The sequence below is a fragment of the Myodes glareolus genome, chromosome 3 (assembly GCF_982192425.1).
Source record: "Myodes glareolus chromosome 3, mMyoGla1.1, whole genome shotgun sequence".
Classification (NCBI taxonomy): Eukaryota; Metazoa; Chordata; class Mammalia; order Rodentia; family Cricetidae; genus Myodes; species Myodes glareolus.
This window is the reverse complement of record NC_142028.1, coordinates 11948396-11965442: the sequence shown is the minus strand read 5'-3', so window position 1 is coordinate 11965442 and position 17047 is coordinate 11948396. Positions and strand designations below refer to the sequence as shown.

General features: G+C 39.4%; 1 protein-coding gene across 3 annotated transcripts in view; it reads left to right on the top strand.

Annotated features, from left to right (window-relative positions):
- Positions 1–17047, top strand: part of Aebp2 (AE binding protein 2) — a 60121-nt gene that overhangs the window by 26076 nt on the left and 16998 nt on the right. The window contains exons 6-9 of one of the 3 annotated variants that reach the window (XM_048432522.3): positions 2199–2266; positions 3745–3858; positions 6801–6827; positions 11376–11621. In XM_048432522.3, the coding sequence (XP_048288479.2) occupies positions 2199–2266; positions 3745–3858; positions 6801–6827; positions 11376–11385 (219 nt within the window). In that variant the 3' untranslated portion in view covers positions 11386–11621. Of the gene's footprint in view, positions 1–2198; positions 2267–3744; positions 3859–6800; positions 6828–7352; positions 8857–11375; positions 11622–17047 lie in introns of those variants that run through there. The other 2 variants (XM_048432520.3, XM_048432519.3) reach the window with 2 other exon arrangements.

Below are 17047 nucleotides of genomic sequence, written 5' to 3'. Positions count from 1 at the left end.
TGAGAAGATCGAATATCATGAAACTGGATTCACAAACATTTGTACGCTGCAGAATGGTTGCTGGTATCTGAACTCAAGTTCTCGTCAAGGGCAGCCAAAGAGACCTTTGTGTCTCTGCAGTCAGTGGGTGTAGTTTTGCAAAGGTTTCTAGACTTCTGGCATTTCGAAATCTTGGAAAAATGAATGTGTAATTTTGTCTTTTAAAATTATCATCGGTGCTGTGGAGAGATGGCTCAGTAGTTAAGAGTGCTTGCTGCTCTTGTGGAGGACCTGGCACTGTGTCAGGTGGCTCATAGCCATCTGTAACTCAACTCCATGGGAACCAACACCCTCTTGTGGTTTGTGGGCATTCTCTCTGGTAGAAATCTTGATTGTGCAGAATTGTGATATGTGTACAAGTGCACATACTGTTATGCATGTGAGGAGGGCAGAGTTCTTTCCTTCACCCATATAGGTTTCTAAGGATGACATTCAGATCTCCAGGCTTATGTAGCAAGTGTCTTTACCAATTACCATTTCTCTAGCTTAGTTTTCATTTTGAAATACATAAGCTAGAATTGGGCAACTTTTTCTTTCTATTTCAGCAAAATGGAGATTTGAAGTATTAATTGTTGGAGTAGATCATAGATTGGCTTCTCACTATATCTCCTATAATGACATTTCTTGCATTCAGGTTTTGAGGGATGAATGTCATAGCTCCAGAGGTTAAGGCAAACACTTTGAGTTGTTGATAGTGGATACCAGTGTATGTTAAGTATAAACCACCTTTAAATAAGAAAAAAGTTTGGAACACAGTCTATAACAGGCTGGCTTCAAACGCCTGACTTTGGCTTCCTGCTAAAACACAGACTCACACACTCACCAGGAAGCAACACATTTAATCTGATCATTAGGGAGACAGAGACAAACGAGTCTCTTGAGTTCTAGGTCAGCCCGGTCTACATAACGAGATACTATCTCAAAACATCTACTTTAAGTGGAAATGCTTAATACAAACTGCAAATGTAAATTTCCCTGTTACTGTCATAGGATTTATATATACTGTCATATATAAATAACCTTAGTGGTCATGAAACAGTTTAGACTGCTTTCGTGTGTTAGTGCATGTCTTATTAATTGAAGTTTTCTCCAGAAGAGGTCAGCAGAACCCTCGTTTCCAGTTGGGTTGCTGTGCTTGCTTGGCTTCTGTTCTGTCATTTGTAGGGTTCTGCTTTAGTATTTCCAAATCTACTTTTGAGCTTTCATTAATTGCCAAGTCTAAAATTAGGAATTTATTCAATCACCAGTTTTTATATAATGGAGGAAGTAACTGTTTTTTATTTAAAGTTCTCTTTTCAGTTTCGATATATTTTCAGAATAACATTGTGGTATGTATTTGGGTGTTTGTAACTTGAGTTTGGAAAATGGTGTTTGGTACATTGTAACAAAACACGCTAAAGCACCAATGTCAGAGTGGACATTGAGGAGTTGTCCAACACTAAGTGTCACCTTGGTTTTCAGACTGCTAACGTGACTGGTTTAATACACTGTCTAGATCCATAGGTTACTGTGGGGTAGACTTAAAGATGAATTGGCCCACCAAGAACAGCAGTAAACCCAGCAGAAAGATGTCTCAGTTGTAAAGTAGGTTCTTTCTCTGCAGCAGTTTTGGGTTTCCTGTAGCCCAGGTTATTTAGAAGCCAACCATGTAGCCAAGGATAGACTTGAACTCCTTGACCCTCCTGCCTGGGATTATAGGTGTGTGCCACTAAGCCTGGTTTCTGGCATTAATTATTGCTTCTTTGTTTTTTTTTTTTGTTCTCTTCATCTCCTCTTGTAGAGATCAGAAGACACTTGAGAGTTCGTTCACTTTCTTCCATGTAGATTAAGGGTCAAACTCGACTTTTGTAGAAAGTGCTTTTAACTGCTGACCCATCTTCACAGCCGTTAGTTGCTTTAACGTTTGTTTTGTAGTTTTAAAAAATTCATTTATTTATTTTAAAATCATGAATATATGTTTCGGTGTTTTCATATTAGTGCAGGCCCTATTGGCGAATTCAGTGTTGTGGGAAAAGGTTGGAGTGTACAAAGCAGCAATGATAAGAATTTTGTAGTGGCAGTGCCTTTGCTGCTGCATGGCCACTTCAAGTACTTCCTAATAGTGTAGAAAAATGGTGTTTCATAGTTTTGTCCTTTCTTTCTTTTTGTAATGTTACTAGGTAATAGCGAAGAGAAAGGAAGAATCTGGAAAGATAAAGCTCTTGCTTCATTGGACGCCTGAAGATATGTAAGTGTTTTCACTGTATGTAAGAAATTTTATTTTGCCAGCTGGAGGTGGCACACACCTTTAATCCCAGCACTTGAGAGGCAGACACAGGGGGGGAGGTCTCTGAGTTTGAGACTAGCCTGGTATACAATGTAAGTTCCAGGACAACCAGGGCTATTACACAGAGAAACCCTGTTTCAAAATCTTGAGTGTAAAAATTATTTAACTTATTAAATAGAAATAATAAGAGAAATTCTATTTCTTAAATAGAAATCTTAAGAGAAATTGAATTGTACTGTGCTTTGAGGCTGTCGAGTTGGCAACTGAATGTTCTAGGAGCTTTTTATACTTTTTTTAGCTCACTGCACCCACTGGATAAGGAAGCTTCTGATGAGGGCTAAGAGGAGCACTAGTCAGTGCATATAACTCAGGGCAGCTTGAGAGGTGTCCCCTCAGTTCAGCAGGTTCCCCCTGCGGCTTCTGACCCTTTCTGCCATGGCTGCATGGCCAGGTTAGGAGGCCAGCATTAACCATCTTTGTCGAGTGGGTCTTACATTCATTCAGAAAGCTGCTACATGGGTAACATCCATGCAAATATCGGAAGTTTTAGTTTAGATAAGGTCTCTTTATAATAAGCCACTATCGGTGAACTCATGAACTTCCTGCCTCTGCCTTCTTAAGTGATGGGATTATAGATGTGAGCCACTATGTCTGCCTTGTACTGATTGTTTTTCTTTTTACCTAGGCAGGTTTTGAGTTCTTGCTTCTGTTTTCTATTTCAAGGCTTGTATTACATTCCTTCCTTGTTTGATACTTATTTTAAAAAACATATTTTTAGATCTATTCTTTGTTGATGATCTTTGAGGAGCTTTTTGATACCCAACACCCACATGGTGTGTGGCTCCTCAGTTTTTTCATAACTCCAGACACCCTCTTGTGACCTCCTTGTGCACTAGGCACACGCATAGTACACAGGCACACACAGAACACTCATACATATAAAATAAAAACAAATCTTTAAAAACATGTCAAATTTAAATGCCTTTGTAATCCTACTATTGTGGAAATTGAACAATATAGATATTAAAGTACTTTGTTCTGTAAGATTCTTCAAATTCAGAATTTGGTTACAAATGAATTTTATTTTCTTTCCTTTCATATGGGCTCAGTATCATGAGGAGGCCTCTCTGTCCTTGGTACTCTTGGTATTTGCTGTACTGCTGAGTTCATGAATTCATGTTTTCCTTTGTTATTGAAGAAATAGTTAGATTTTCATTAATTTCTCTCAGTTAGAAGCCACATTATATAAATTCATAGTCTGTCCTACTGTGTGCCACGGTCTGTGTCTGGCTCCTGAGTATAGATGACCTGACACATCTGTCTTTGCAGAAGTACATAGGTGTCCCTGTCAAAGCGGCACGAAAGGCTAGGGAGTATGAAGACCGAGGGACAATTAGTCTGGGACAATTACAAATTATTGACTTTTCTTTAATTCATAGTCTGCCAGATGTGTGGGTGAATGAAAGTGAACGACATCAGTTAAAAACTAAAGTAGTTCATTTATCAAAGCTGCCCAAAGATACTGCCTTGCTGTTGGACCCAAACATTTACAGGTAATTGACTTCATGACAATATGCTTTCCATTTTGAATTGTTATCTTGAAGTTTGCATAAGTTGGGGTTGTTTTTTTTTTCCAGTACATATTGATTTCTCTTTATCCAAAATGCGGGATATGTTTTCATTTTACCTAGACATGACTAATTTAGCATTTTTCATCAGAATGCTCAAAATCATGTTAATGATTCTGCCTTCAGAATCTACATCCGGGTAGTAGATTTATGGACTTGAGATGATCAACTTGTTCTGGGTTTCTCTGTCCAATAGACTTTGTAGTATTTTTTATTTACTTTTTTGAGGGGTGCAGGGTTTGTGGGCAACAGGGTCTAATGTAGGTCATGCTACCCAGACTTGCTATGTAGTCAGTGCTACTTCACTATTATAGCACATTGGCATTCTGTGCTTTTTAAAAGTGTGGGTGTGATATCACAAAGAGCTAAGAGTTTTAGAATCCAGAAACAGTATTTTGATATAGTTTATATGCATGTTTAATTCTAAGTTTATTTTGAATGGCTTAGATTATGATACACAAATATTTTGAAATTATTTTGAAAATGTGATACTGAGGCTGGGGAAATGACTGCTTTTGCACAGGACCGCAGAGTAGTTGTCAGCACCCACATTAGCTCTAGATCTAGGGGAATCTCGCACCTGGCTCCATGGACACCAGTGCACATAGTAGTCCCTCACTCAGATATGTGCACATTCTTGTTAATCATTGCAAGCCTTAGTTTAAACAGATGTGGCTATCTGTATTTAAATCATAATTTTGTGGGCCGGAGAATAAAATGAATGTGTCCTAAATGCCACGTGCTTCTTTCCTTTCTCCACAAACTTTTCCAAAGAGCAGTTTAGGTAGCAGTGTGCTTCGTAAGGATTTCAGAGGCTCCTGTTTCTAAGCTGGGTTGACCTGGCTATTCTAGATGGTGGTGCTAGGAAGAGAAGTGAAGTGGCCAGGAGTTTTTCTTAGGTGAGAAGTCACTTTTGTGAGTGCTTAGTACTCATCGCAGCAGCCTGTCTGCTGGTGTCAGTGTCTCCACATATAGATTGGAAACTGCAGTAGGTAGTCCAAGGTCACATGTGAATGCTCTATCCAAGTAACAGACTAAATACTTAGGTGTTTAAACCAGTGATTAAAAAGGCACTTGAATTCATATTTTTAAAATGAAGACACGTTTATTGTATTTCTCATAGAATGGGTTGGCCAGAAGTAAGATGATACTGATAATTCCCGGATGTTTTGTAGCCTTGGTGTCCTGGAACTAGCACTGTAGATCAGGCTGGCCTTCAAATTCAGAGATCCACCTGCCGCCTCCTCCCTGAGAGTAAAGATGTGTGCCACCACCACCTGGCATATTTTTTAACTGTCATAAATGAGATGTTTTGGAGTAGTATAGGTTAGAGTAGTGGGATTAAACTGCGGGACCCGGCATCCTACCAGCTGGTTTATAGCCCTGTCCCTAAGACAGTAATCAAAAATAACTTCAGAGGCTCTGCTCCTCCTGTGACTCTCCTGGTTGTGATGCTTTTCAGTGTGTCAGGATTCTTATTTGAGGCATTCTTTAGAGAGCAAAGTTAGAACATTCATGGGCTCTTGAGCTTTCCCGACTTTCCCCCTTAATAAATATCCTTTGTGGAAGGTACTGTATTGCAGTGAAGCATATTCTTTGAAGAATGGGATCGATTGTAAAGGAGAGAGTACTGAGAAAATCATACCAAGAATATGGGAAATTCATACTTTAAAAGAAAGATGATTGAGTTTATTTGCTGTTCTATAACTTAGATTTGATTCTGCTGACTTTGGGGGGATAATTGAAACTGGCACCTAGGAGAGCAGTGTTCTGGGAGAGCTCGTCTGCTTTTAGAACCGGCATAGACACCCTTAGCGTTGACAGTTGGGATGCGTCTCCGTGCTTCTAACCTGTGTTCTCTTCTTTTTTTGACACATCAACTTATTTTTGTGCTGTTGTGCTTTGTACAACGCAGTTTAAGATGTCTTAGTGAAGATGATTTAAAATATTCTCCATGCTTGGGATTTATGCTCAGAAGTAGTTGATAGAACTACTTGGCTGGTTCAAGATATTTGATTCTTCTGTTTTTTAAAAGGTTTCTTGGGAAATGAGGATGTTCATGAGACATTAGTTGCTTTTGTGTAGCCCAGACTATCCTGAAATTCCACATTCTCTGGCCTCAGTCTCCCAAGTAACTTGGTTTATAGTTATCATCACACCTGGCTTGTATGTTAGCTGTGAAAACAACCAGCCAAAGTTAACCCCTTTTCCCTCGAACCTTAGCACTCAATTCTGTCTTTGGTGCTTCTTCTCTTTTGGTAGTTGGAACAGAGAGTTTTTAATATAGTACAGCCATAAAGGATTGCGTGTTTCTTGGTGTTTTTCTTGGGTTTAAGGGTCTGGAATTTGACTAAAAAACAATTATTTCAACTTGCTTTTTGAGGAATGATTTCTTGCTAACATCTCAAAATGAAATGTTCCACTAGAAATACACTTTATTTGCAATGAAACTATAAGAGCATTTCTTTGAAATTTAAATATACATTTAAGTAGTAGTTAAAAATGCATGTTAGATGTGGAACTCTTGATACATAGAAACATCAGATTATAGAGATTTTTTATTAAAAACTATGTAAATAAATTTATATTCATTATATCTGTACACTTAAAAATAATTACTTCTGTTTTCAATATATATGTTCGTTTCCTGGGATAGGGTTTTTCTATGTTGCCTCAGATATCCTTGAAATCCTGGGCTCAAGCACTCCCCTGCCTCAGTCTTGAGTAGCTGGGACTGAAGGCCTGCTGTAGCAGCACTTGGAAATCCACTGCGTTCAGATCTACGAGGATTTTTAATGTTTCTTTAGAAGTACTCAGTGTTTTTGATTCAACTGAATAAAGAATTTCTCTTTCTTTTCTTTTTCTAGAACAATGCCACAGAAGAGGTTGAAGAGGTAAAACATACATAAATACATAAAAGCAAACAAGCGGGGCCACCTGCAGTCTTAGTCACTGACAATGGCTTAGGGAAAGTTGCACATTAGAGTCAACCCCTTCCTCTTTTATTTTAAGTCCAGTATTTAGAGTAATATTTATGCTTAGTGTGGACATTCTGTGAATGAAGTAGGTCTTCTGTGGAATATATTAATATATTACTGTAGTCCACATGTCATGGAATGACGCTGTGGGAGACTGCGCAGACACTCTCTGGCAACTCGGTTGAACAGCTTCTGAAAGGCTTTGCATGCTCGCTGCTTCAGCTGCTTTTTTTCCCCCTTAGTGATGACAGTGGTTTTATTGGAAAGACAAACAATTGACCTTAAAAATACCAAAAGCACTGTAAGATACTCATCTTGACAGTGTGTATTGCTTTGAAGTCCTAATAGAAAATATTTAGACAGTGGAAATTATCAAGAGATAATTGACCTATTAGTTATGATAAATAGATGTGATTGGTTGCCATTTGTGTTCTTTTGCAGAACTCTGATAAGAAAAATGTTCAGTTTGTATTTAAGCAAACAGTGAACGACATTTGCAATCAACTAAAAATTCGTCTATTGAATTAGGTCTGAGAATTACTGTTAAAGAGTGTTGCCGTATGTCTGTTGGCTCCCTTTTCAGGACTAGGGTCTTTCATGGGGTACAGTGTGTTATATTTACCTACATAACTACTCTTGTTAATGGTTTTTGAAAAAAACCGCAATTTCAAATTATTTGAATAATCTTCATATTTTCATTTAACCTGTGACTCTATTTTTTTTTCCTGAGGAAAGTGTTGGTTTTTTGAGTTTTTTTTCTTAATGTAAAAGAAAAAAAAGTATTTTTTTTAAAGTATCTTCAAACCTAATCTTTTATGCACCAAAGTTGGTTTTGAAAAGGAAAATAAAATCACTTTCTTGCTTGGCAAGCAAGAAGCCATATGGAATTTTTTTAACTTTACAGAAATGGAAAATATGTGTAACTTGTCAGTACTGTATCAAACAAATGTTGCATAGAGATAATAGAGTGTTGCTTGTAAATAATTGAGCAGATTTGTAATATATTTTTCTATTATGAAATGTACTGTAGATGTTTTCTAGAGGCATGAAAGTTAATGTATATATTATGGTAGAAATAATATTGAAGGAAATTGTAACTCACTAGTGCTGCCAGAGGGATTGCTAACAAAGCACCTTTAACAAGAGATGTCTTTGCAGACTGAAGGGACTGTGTACTACTGTTAATGTCTAAGAACAAAGCATTGGACATCCTTCCAGAACGTCTGTGAGGGAGGACCTAGACCCACCCTGGAGGGTTATGGCACTCCCCTGACAGTGACTGAGGTGGTTGTCCCTGCTGTTGGGAGCACATCCTGTAAAGCGTGTGCTGTGCAGTTAGACTGCAGAAGCACGCCTCCTCGGGAGTTCCACTCCTACACTGACAGGAAAACCAGCAGTTTTTACACTCAGTTTTTTAAAAGAAAGTAAACAATATAAAATTAAACCTTTGGTTCCAAAATGGGAAGGGTTCTCATTTGCTTTAAAAAGAAAAACCACAAACCCAAAAGGTACTAAAAGTATTGGAGGCTTGAACAGGACCAGGGAAAGAGGTAGACATGGAGAGAGTCATCGACGCTGAGGGACCCACGGGAAAGCACTGCCAATGAGGACACTCTGGAACGGCCGTCTAATGTGCTCTGTAGCAAAAGGGAGTCTATTTTCAAAAGAAGAAAAGCAGTGTGTTCTTACTATTTTTTTTTTCTTTTGCTTAAGCACTTCATTTGTTTTATTCTATATCTGCGAAGTACTCTGCAATCTCCTTTGTTCTTTTTAAATTTTGGTTTGTTATAACATTGCCAAATAGAAGTGTTTCAGACATAGTTTGTACCTGCATTTTTATTTTACTGTCTCATGTTCTTGTAAGTCATTCTTAATTCTTAATTGACCGATGATTGTAGACTTTGCTTGAGTATTTTTTCTAATAAAACAAAGCAAATCACATTTAGCTTCAAATTGTAACAATTTAATTTTCAGATGACATCTGGAAATACACATCCAACATTCTTTAGTGTATATAGAGCAGATTAGTTACTGACATTGTATAGAAAAATTTAGATGTCAAAACTAGAATAACTGAGTACTCAGAGGCTAATCAATACCCAGCAATATAGTTTTGACATCTAAATTAGCTTCTGAGTACTCAGTTATTCATGGTCCCTTTACTTCTCATGTCAGGTGGGTTTGACACTGTTACTGGCATACCAAGAAGACTATGGAGTAAGCAAGCTAGTTGTACAACTTGTCTTCCTCAGCTGTGTGCTCTTCCTGTGCCCACATATGACATTTTGTGGTGGGCCTAGGAATATGTTTCTGTTTACAAATCCATGTCTAGTCCATCCAGCATTGGACAGTCTATAGTTCACAGGCACATTTATTCATTTTCATGTATGTTACTTGATTTTCCCCTACATTTTGCAGTAGTGAGACCTCGGGCCTGCAAGCCTGAGGTATTTAGTGTCTGCATCATAAAAAGATGTTTGTATAGCTGATAAAAATTTTGGAGCAGTAAACAAAGACCATACAATTTATTTGTACTTAATATGGCAGTGTTGTAACATTAGTAGTGTGCACAGTCTAAGTTCCCGAGAAGGCCATCTCATACACTTTGCAGGAAGCACTCCCATAGGCACCGGCGACACATGGCATTTGGGTGGAGCTTCCATGTTGGATTTCTTAATGTTGAGAACCCACCATTTTACCAATTGTGTTTTGTCTTACAGGGATTAAATGAGAATCTGTAAATCGGATTCTGTATTTCAACCACAAGTAACATTGGTTTTATCTAAAAGAATCTTGAAATACAAAATATTGTAAAATTTTAAAGTTCTTTATTTTTCTATTAAACCTTTTCATACACTAATGTGGTTACACATTAATTCTGAATTTCAGATGAAAGGAAAATAAAGTGGACAATAATTAACCCTCAAGTATTTTCAAATGTGTCTAACTCATTCACAATAGAAATCTGGGTGCACTGACTAAGTCTGCAATTGGGAGGACAAAGCAGGAGGATTACCAGGAGTTCGAGGCCAGAGTGGTACCTTGAGTCAGAACAAACCAAAAAAATGTTGGTAGCTATAGTTTTTTTCCCCCTCTTTTACATATTAATAAAGTAGGGGCCATCGAAGTGGCTCAACAGTAAAAGTGTTTGGTGACAGGCCTAACGGTCTGAGTTACATCCTGGGATCCACGTGGCATGAGGAGAGAACTCTGAAGCTGTCCTGTCTGCCCCAGCCTCAAGTAAAGAGACATATCAGTCAAATTTTAAACATGCAGATACTCTTAAAAAGGTAGAATTTGCCATAGTTTAAATGTGTTGTTTACTTTTTGAATTATTTTTCTTGATGCATGGTTAACAGTAGTTATGAGATAATATTTAATGTTGGGTGAATATCAGAATGGGTAAATGTGGTTGAGCTAGTTTAAATACGCTTTGAGTGGCTGTGTAGTCACAACTTTAATTTTTTGTTTATAATCCTTGTATAGGTTCTAAAGGTAAACCAAATTTTAGCCTGTTTAGATTTGTAATGCAAAACCTGACATGTTGATGTGTCTACGGAGGCCTCAGGTTGCAGAAATACATATACATAATAATATATAGAGAGAGGTTATTTATAAAGAATAATTAAAACCATATATTATTTGGAGGGTTTTTTTTTTAGAGGAATGGCACTTTGTGGGGTTTTAATTTAAGATATTTTTCTATTCCATTTCATAAAATAATAAAAAATTGGAAAAATCTTTGTGCATAAATATTTTTTCCTTAATTGTTGAATCTTGTGACCTGGTGTAGGGCATTTTTCAATTCTAACATTGCAGCTTTAATATAGATACCATTTGCAGAGTTTTTATTTGTAATAAAAAAGGTGAGAATATTTTATAATTTCTAATGTTTCCTTTTGAGTCTCAGTAGCCTTAAAATATAGGCATGAAATGTTGCATTCTGATTTTTCTAAATTGTTAAAATTTACAAACAAAACTTACCTAGTGTGATCTTTTTCCCAAGTCAAGTTTGTACAGTGCCGCACGTGGCTTTGTTCATCTAGAAAAGGCTGCAAGCAGTGTAGTGCAGGAGTTATTTTCTGGGTCAGACCCTGCTGTACCACATGGCTTTTCAGAGTGAGCAAGATGACAAATGTGTATTCAATATCGCTGTGAAGTTGTCTTCAGTGTTTGGCCTGCAGTCTATGCCAGGATTATATTCAACAAAAAATAGTGTGTCACTTGGTGAGCTGTGAAGAGGAATGTGTTGTAGTAAGGTGTGGAGAACTACAGGCGGAAGATACTGTAGGCTGAGGGTAGGGGCTGATGTCTACCTGTACATACAGACGTAACAAAGGGACCTGTGCTTGGAAACCTAAACATCCTCAATGTAACGGATTACTGATGTTACATATCATGAACTCAGTTGTAATGTAATATTTTGATTTATTTAATCTCATTAAAGATACTTGTTTTTGGCAGAACCCTTTAAGAGTAGTAAGACCTTGATGAAATTGCTGTGAATGGCGTCCAGTAACCCTGTCCTGAGGACCTGCCTGGCCTGTGGTTTCTCTGATGATTTCCGTGGCTGCAGAGCCTTGCTGTCCTCTGCTGCAATGTTCCTTTTCTTTATTGTTACACTCTTTGACGGAAGAAAACTTGTTTTTGAAATCTTACAACTTTATAATGATTTCTATGTTTCTTGTAAAGAAAAAATTCACAAATTTATATTTGGATGCCTGTGGTTCTTGATTACATTGGGGGAGTCTTGAATCATGTTTGGGGAATTTATATAGCTAGGGAATACTAATAGGGTAGAACTTGAGAGCTTGTGCTCTTGGCGCATGTGCACTTTGGAGCTTCTTCCACGTGACTAGGTCAGCCATCTCCCAGTGAGTTCCCTCCAGCCTGCGCCTTCAGGTAGTTATCTGGGAACACCTCTGATGTTGTGCGGAAAGGTTCTAAGGTCCTCTATTTTCTTCAAACAACAGGAAACCTCACTGATGACCACTGGTACAAGCATGGTGGCTGGCAGCTTGTATCAGTTGTCTCTGTCTCACAGCATATGCCCTCTGCTAGGTCATCTTGATCTGACTTCTGAACAAAAGGGTATAGTTGGAATTGTAATTAAGGTGGAGTACACACACTTAATGACACACGGTTCTGAACTGAGTAAAACAGTGAACAGTGCAGTCAGAAATAAATATTGTAAATCATAAGTGAAAATACAAATAGAGGGGCTGGAAGGCTCGACAGTGGTTAAGAGTGTGTACAGTGCCAGTTGTGTGCGCTGGAAGGATTTGCTGAAGGAGGTGGAGGCAGGAGGATCACTAGTTTGAGGCTAGCCTAGGCTATACATTTAGGGTGTATTGCTTTTGCAGAAGTCCTTACTTCCTAGTGCCTATGATGGCTGCTCATAGGCATCTGACTACAGCCGCACATTATCCAGCACTCCATGGGCTTGCACTTAACCTACATAAACACATGCATTTTAAAAACAGAATTTGCTGTTGCTCATCATTAACGAAAACTAAATTGTAACCCATGTGTATGCTACAGTTAGAACTGCAAGAATGGTATCAGAAATCAACCTTGTTAGGAAAAGAATGTCTTGGTTAGTACACTGTAGCTCAAGCTGTCCAAACCCCTGCTTCTGACTGTAGCAGCACTCTGCCTTGTCAGATTTTAGATAATGTGATTTGGGATGGATTTCCCTACACTCCAACATGGGTGATACTGGGGCAAGTAGTTCTTGGAAACAAGCTTGTTGTCCAAACAATGCTATGAGACATTATAGATAATGTCTATATGTAGAATCCACAGAAGTAAAGCAGTCCATTTTGTAGGTTTTAGAAATAGATTTCAGCTGGGTAGTGGAGGCAGAGGTTGGCAGATCTGGGAGTTTGAGGCCAACCTAGTCTATAGAGCTAGTTCCAGGACAGCCATGGCTGTTACATAGAGAAAACTGTCTTGAAGGAGGGAAAGTATATGCAGAGAAACCCTCGAAAAACCTTTCAGTTGGGGGTTTAGTAGTGAATTCTTACCCCTTAGCCCCCTGATAGTGGGGATTGAATTTGGGCCAAACACTCCTGAGCTGCGTTCCCAGTATGCCCCCAACACTCAGGCTGTCCTTGAACTTTTTAAAAAAACTTTTAAAAAAGGTTTTTTGCCTTAGCCTTCTGAGTGCTGGAATAAAAGATAAGTTGCCACTTTATCTGGCTCCAATAACTTGAGCTTTAGATGTATGTGAATGGGAGCCTGGGAGCCGACAGACAGTATTCAAGTGAGAGGTACGGTGTCAGGATGCAAATGTTATAAAGAAATGGGCTAAGTGAATTTGTGGTGTGGTTTTTAAACAGGTAGACGTAAGCTATTATGAGCAAAGCCATAAAGGAGTTGAGAATCTGTGCAGACACTAAGAGGAAAGAATCGCCAGCACAGGGCGTAACAAGAATAAAGACCAAAAGACTAGAATATTAAGGTGTGTGTTCTCATACCATTGGAGACATTAGGTGCTGGGGATAATAAAACTTCAAAAAAGAAGAAAAGGGCAATGTCATCATGCTTGAAGTAAGGCTGAGTTCATAGGAAAGGACTTGAATCTGTTTAGCAGAGTAAAGTTAAAATCTGGCTATATATATATATTTAAAAAATATATATATATTTAAAGGGCTATGGCAGGTTGGTGGAGGACTCGGCTATACATCCATGAGGACCTGAGTTCAGCTCTCTAGCACCCAGCCCATATGAAAATCTGTGCATGGCACTATGTGCTTGTGATCTTTTTTTACTCAGGAGGCTGGAGCCTACCAGTTTAGTTGAATTGGTGAGAAGTTTAGGGAGAAGACCCTGAACCAATAAATAAGGGGGAATGGGATTGAGGGAGACCCTTGATCACAGGCCTCCCACCCACACATACATGCATACATAAACATTCCAGCACCCATCCACTCTCAGTCATGCTAACTGCTGCAGAATTAAATTAGGCTAAGTGAGAATCATGAAATGCAGTTAGAAGACTATCTTTAAAAACCTAAGTAGAATAGAGATAGGAAATGGTTTTGTTATTAAACCCACAAAACACACTAAAATTGTCTTATAGAAGTGGTTGTCTTTGGGTGTTCATTTGAAGTCGGCTGTTGGGAATTGCTCCACTGTTAGAGTCTGATGACTCAAGGGCACTTTGCTTTAAACTGGAAAGACCAACTGGTTGGTGTTGGGAGCTCAGTGCACAGTTGTGGGGGTTGGGGGGGGGGAGACATTCCAGGAATGAGACTGGTGGTTTCCATCTAAGTGCTGAAGAGACAGCCAAGTGTCAGGACTGAGTTCAACAAAAGGTGGGATTCTCTGTTTACATCTGTGAAGATCATTGCACGTTGTTAAGAGTTTATTATTTTCCCTCTCTGTAGAAGTCTGGGTAAGTCTGGGCTTAAGCAGGACTTAGTAAGGGCCTTGGACACCTAAAAACCAAGTAGCAGGTGGGATGCAATTTATGACCTAGTGCAACTTTGTGGTTGTTCTTTTTGTTTTGAGGCAGTCTTGTATCCTTGGCTAGCCTTGGACTCAGACTCTGCCTGCCTCTGCCTCCCTCCGCCAATGAAATTTGGTGTAGAGTGCTTGGTCGATAGTGGTCACAGGGAACTGCCAGACATTTAATGAGTGCTAACTAGCTGAAAACCTTCAAGAAAAATCAGGATAAAGTGAAACAAACAGACCCATGTCTTAAGTAACTCCTGTGGCTGGAGAAAGGGACCAGCCCTTCTCGGTTGAGTGCTAGACCTAGGGCTCAGCCTCCTACACTTCAGACGCTCTGTCTAGGACCATTTCATCCAACCCTTGGCAAAAATATGAAACTTACTGCTTTTATCCTTTACCCAGTTCATCACAATTTCATGAAATGAGCAAGGTAACTTTTTTGGTTTTTTCTTTTTGAGATGGGTTTCTCTGTGTGGCCCTGGCTGTCCTGGAACAGCTGTTGTAAGCATTCCAAGTGGAACTCGGGTAACTTGCCTGAATCCATACCGAGCAAATGACTGAACCCCAAGACATAGCCAGTTGTGCCTGTAACCCCAACATTTGGGAAGCTTTGGCAGGTAAACTAAGCCAGGCTTCCATGCAAGCCTGTTTGATGAGTGATCATGCATTTAAATGTATTTTTATAAGGCTGCACTAATAGAGTGTCTCTGGGATGGAGTATATCCGTATCACAACCCTCTTAAGAAATGTTGCAACTGGACCTCTTGGCTCAGACCCATAATCCCAGATACTCGGGAGGCTGAGACAGGAGGATCTCATGATCATGCCCTACCTGGCAACATAGACCCTTCTGTCACAGTCAAGAAGTAGATAGGACTGGGGCGGAGCACCGTCGGAGAGTGATCGTGTGCCGTGAGTGAGGCCCGAGGTTCAGTTCCGTTTTCTTGTAAAATCCAGAATAAGCGAGAAATGCACGGCAGCCAGCATGGTAGAGTTCCGGGCACCCTATATACCTTTAGACAATGTGTTCCTATGTAGGAGACCAGTGTGTGGGCTTTGGATGGAGGGGCCCTCTGGAAGCAAGTTATTTCCAAACCAGAAATGTTCTATTTTAGAGCTTGTCAAATGTGTGTGTGTGTGTGTGTCTAATTTTGGGATAAAACCAGGATGATAGACAATTTTTACAGTTTGGGTCCCCAGCATCCCCAGCATGTAGCTCAGAACTGCCTGTTTAACTCCAGTCCAGGGGACCCACTGCCCCTTCCTGGCAGATGTGGATGTTTGCGCACACCCACACACATACACATGATTAAATTTTTTCAGAATCCTATAAATGATTTATATCAACTGATAGCATTTAAAATATTCCACAAATTGCATTTCTTTAAAAGTCCACTGAGAACACTGACAGAGTCCTCCCTGCCTTTGCCGCCCACATGCTGGGGCTGAAGGTGTGCACTCACTATACCAGGCTCAACACTTGCTTGTTGTTTTTTTTTTAAATATTTATTTATTATGTATACAATATTCTGTCTGTGTGTCTGTCTGCAGGCCAGAGGAGGGCATCAGATATCAGTTCAGATGGTTGTGAGCCACCATGTGGTTGCTGGGAATTGAACTCAGGACCTTTGGAAGAGCAGGCAATGCTCTTAACCTCTGAGCCATCTCTCCAGCCCCAACACTTCCTTGTTTTATGACTTCCTTTGTAACTAGTTTGATTTCCTTCCTGTAGGAAGGAAGATGCATAAGTCTGCAGGCCTCCATCACCTTTGCTTCCCTGTTGCAGCTAAAGACACCCAGAATTCTCCGGAGTACTTACTTGGTTTGGTTTGGGTTTTGCTTTGAGACAGGGTCTCTCCAAATAGCCCGATTTTCTGGGACTTACTATGCAGCAGGCCTCTGCCTGCTAAAAGCTAGGGTTAAAGACATACATCATCACACCCAGCCCTAACTGGCAGGTTTTCATGATGTAGAGTTTTTCGAAATCACTCAATTTGTGTTTGTCTTATGCATATTTGCCTAATTTACCTGCTCTTAGCTTTGGTCTGAAATTGTAGGCATTAAACACAATTGACTAGAGACCATTTCCATTTGAGGGCAGCATGTGAGTGCTTTTGTTATTTTGCAGTCTGGGAATGGGATTTAAGACCTTGTGTGTACCAGGTAAGTGTGATAGCACTAGGCTCAGACCTTTTTTGAACCAAGGTCTCACTAAGTCATCCAAGCTGGCTTCACACTTGTCATCCTCCTGCCTCAGCTTCCAGTGTCCTCTGAATTATAATGTTGGAGGGAGTCCGCTTGTTCGTCCCGGCTGCCCAGAACTGAAATAATCACACAGAAACTATATTATTTAAGACGCTGTTTGGCCAATTACTTAAGTGTATTGCTAGCTAACTCTTACATCTAGAATTAACTCATCTCCATATTTTATATTTTACCATGAGGCTCATGGCCTACAGGCAAGTCTGTCTCTGGCAGGGTTAAACAGGGCTTCTCTTCCTGCCTTCCTACTCCTAGCATTCCATTTAGTTTTCTCCGCCTACTAAGTTCTGCCCTATCAACAGGCCAAGCTAGTTTCTTTATTCATTAATGGTAATCACAGCATACAGAGGAAAATCCCACATCATTATAACAGTCTAACTTTGGAACTTTTTTTTTTAAACCTAAGAGCTCTAAAA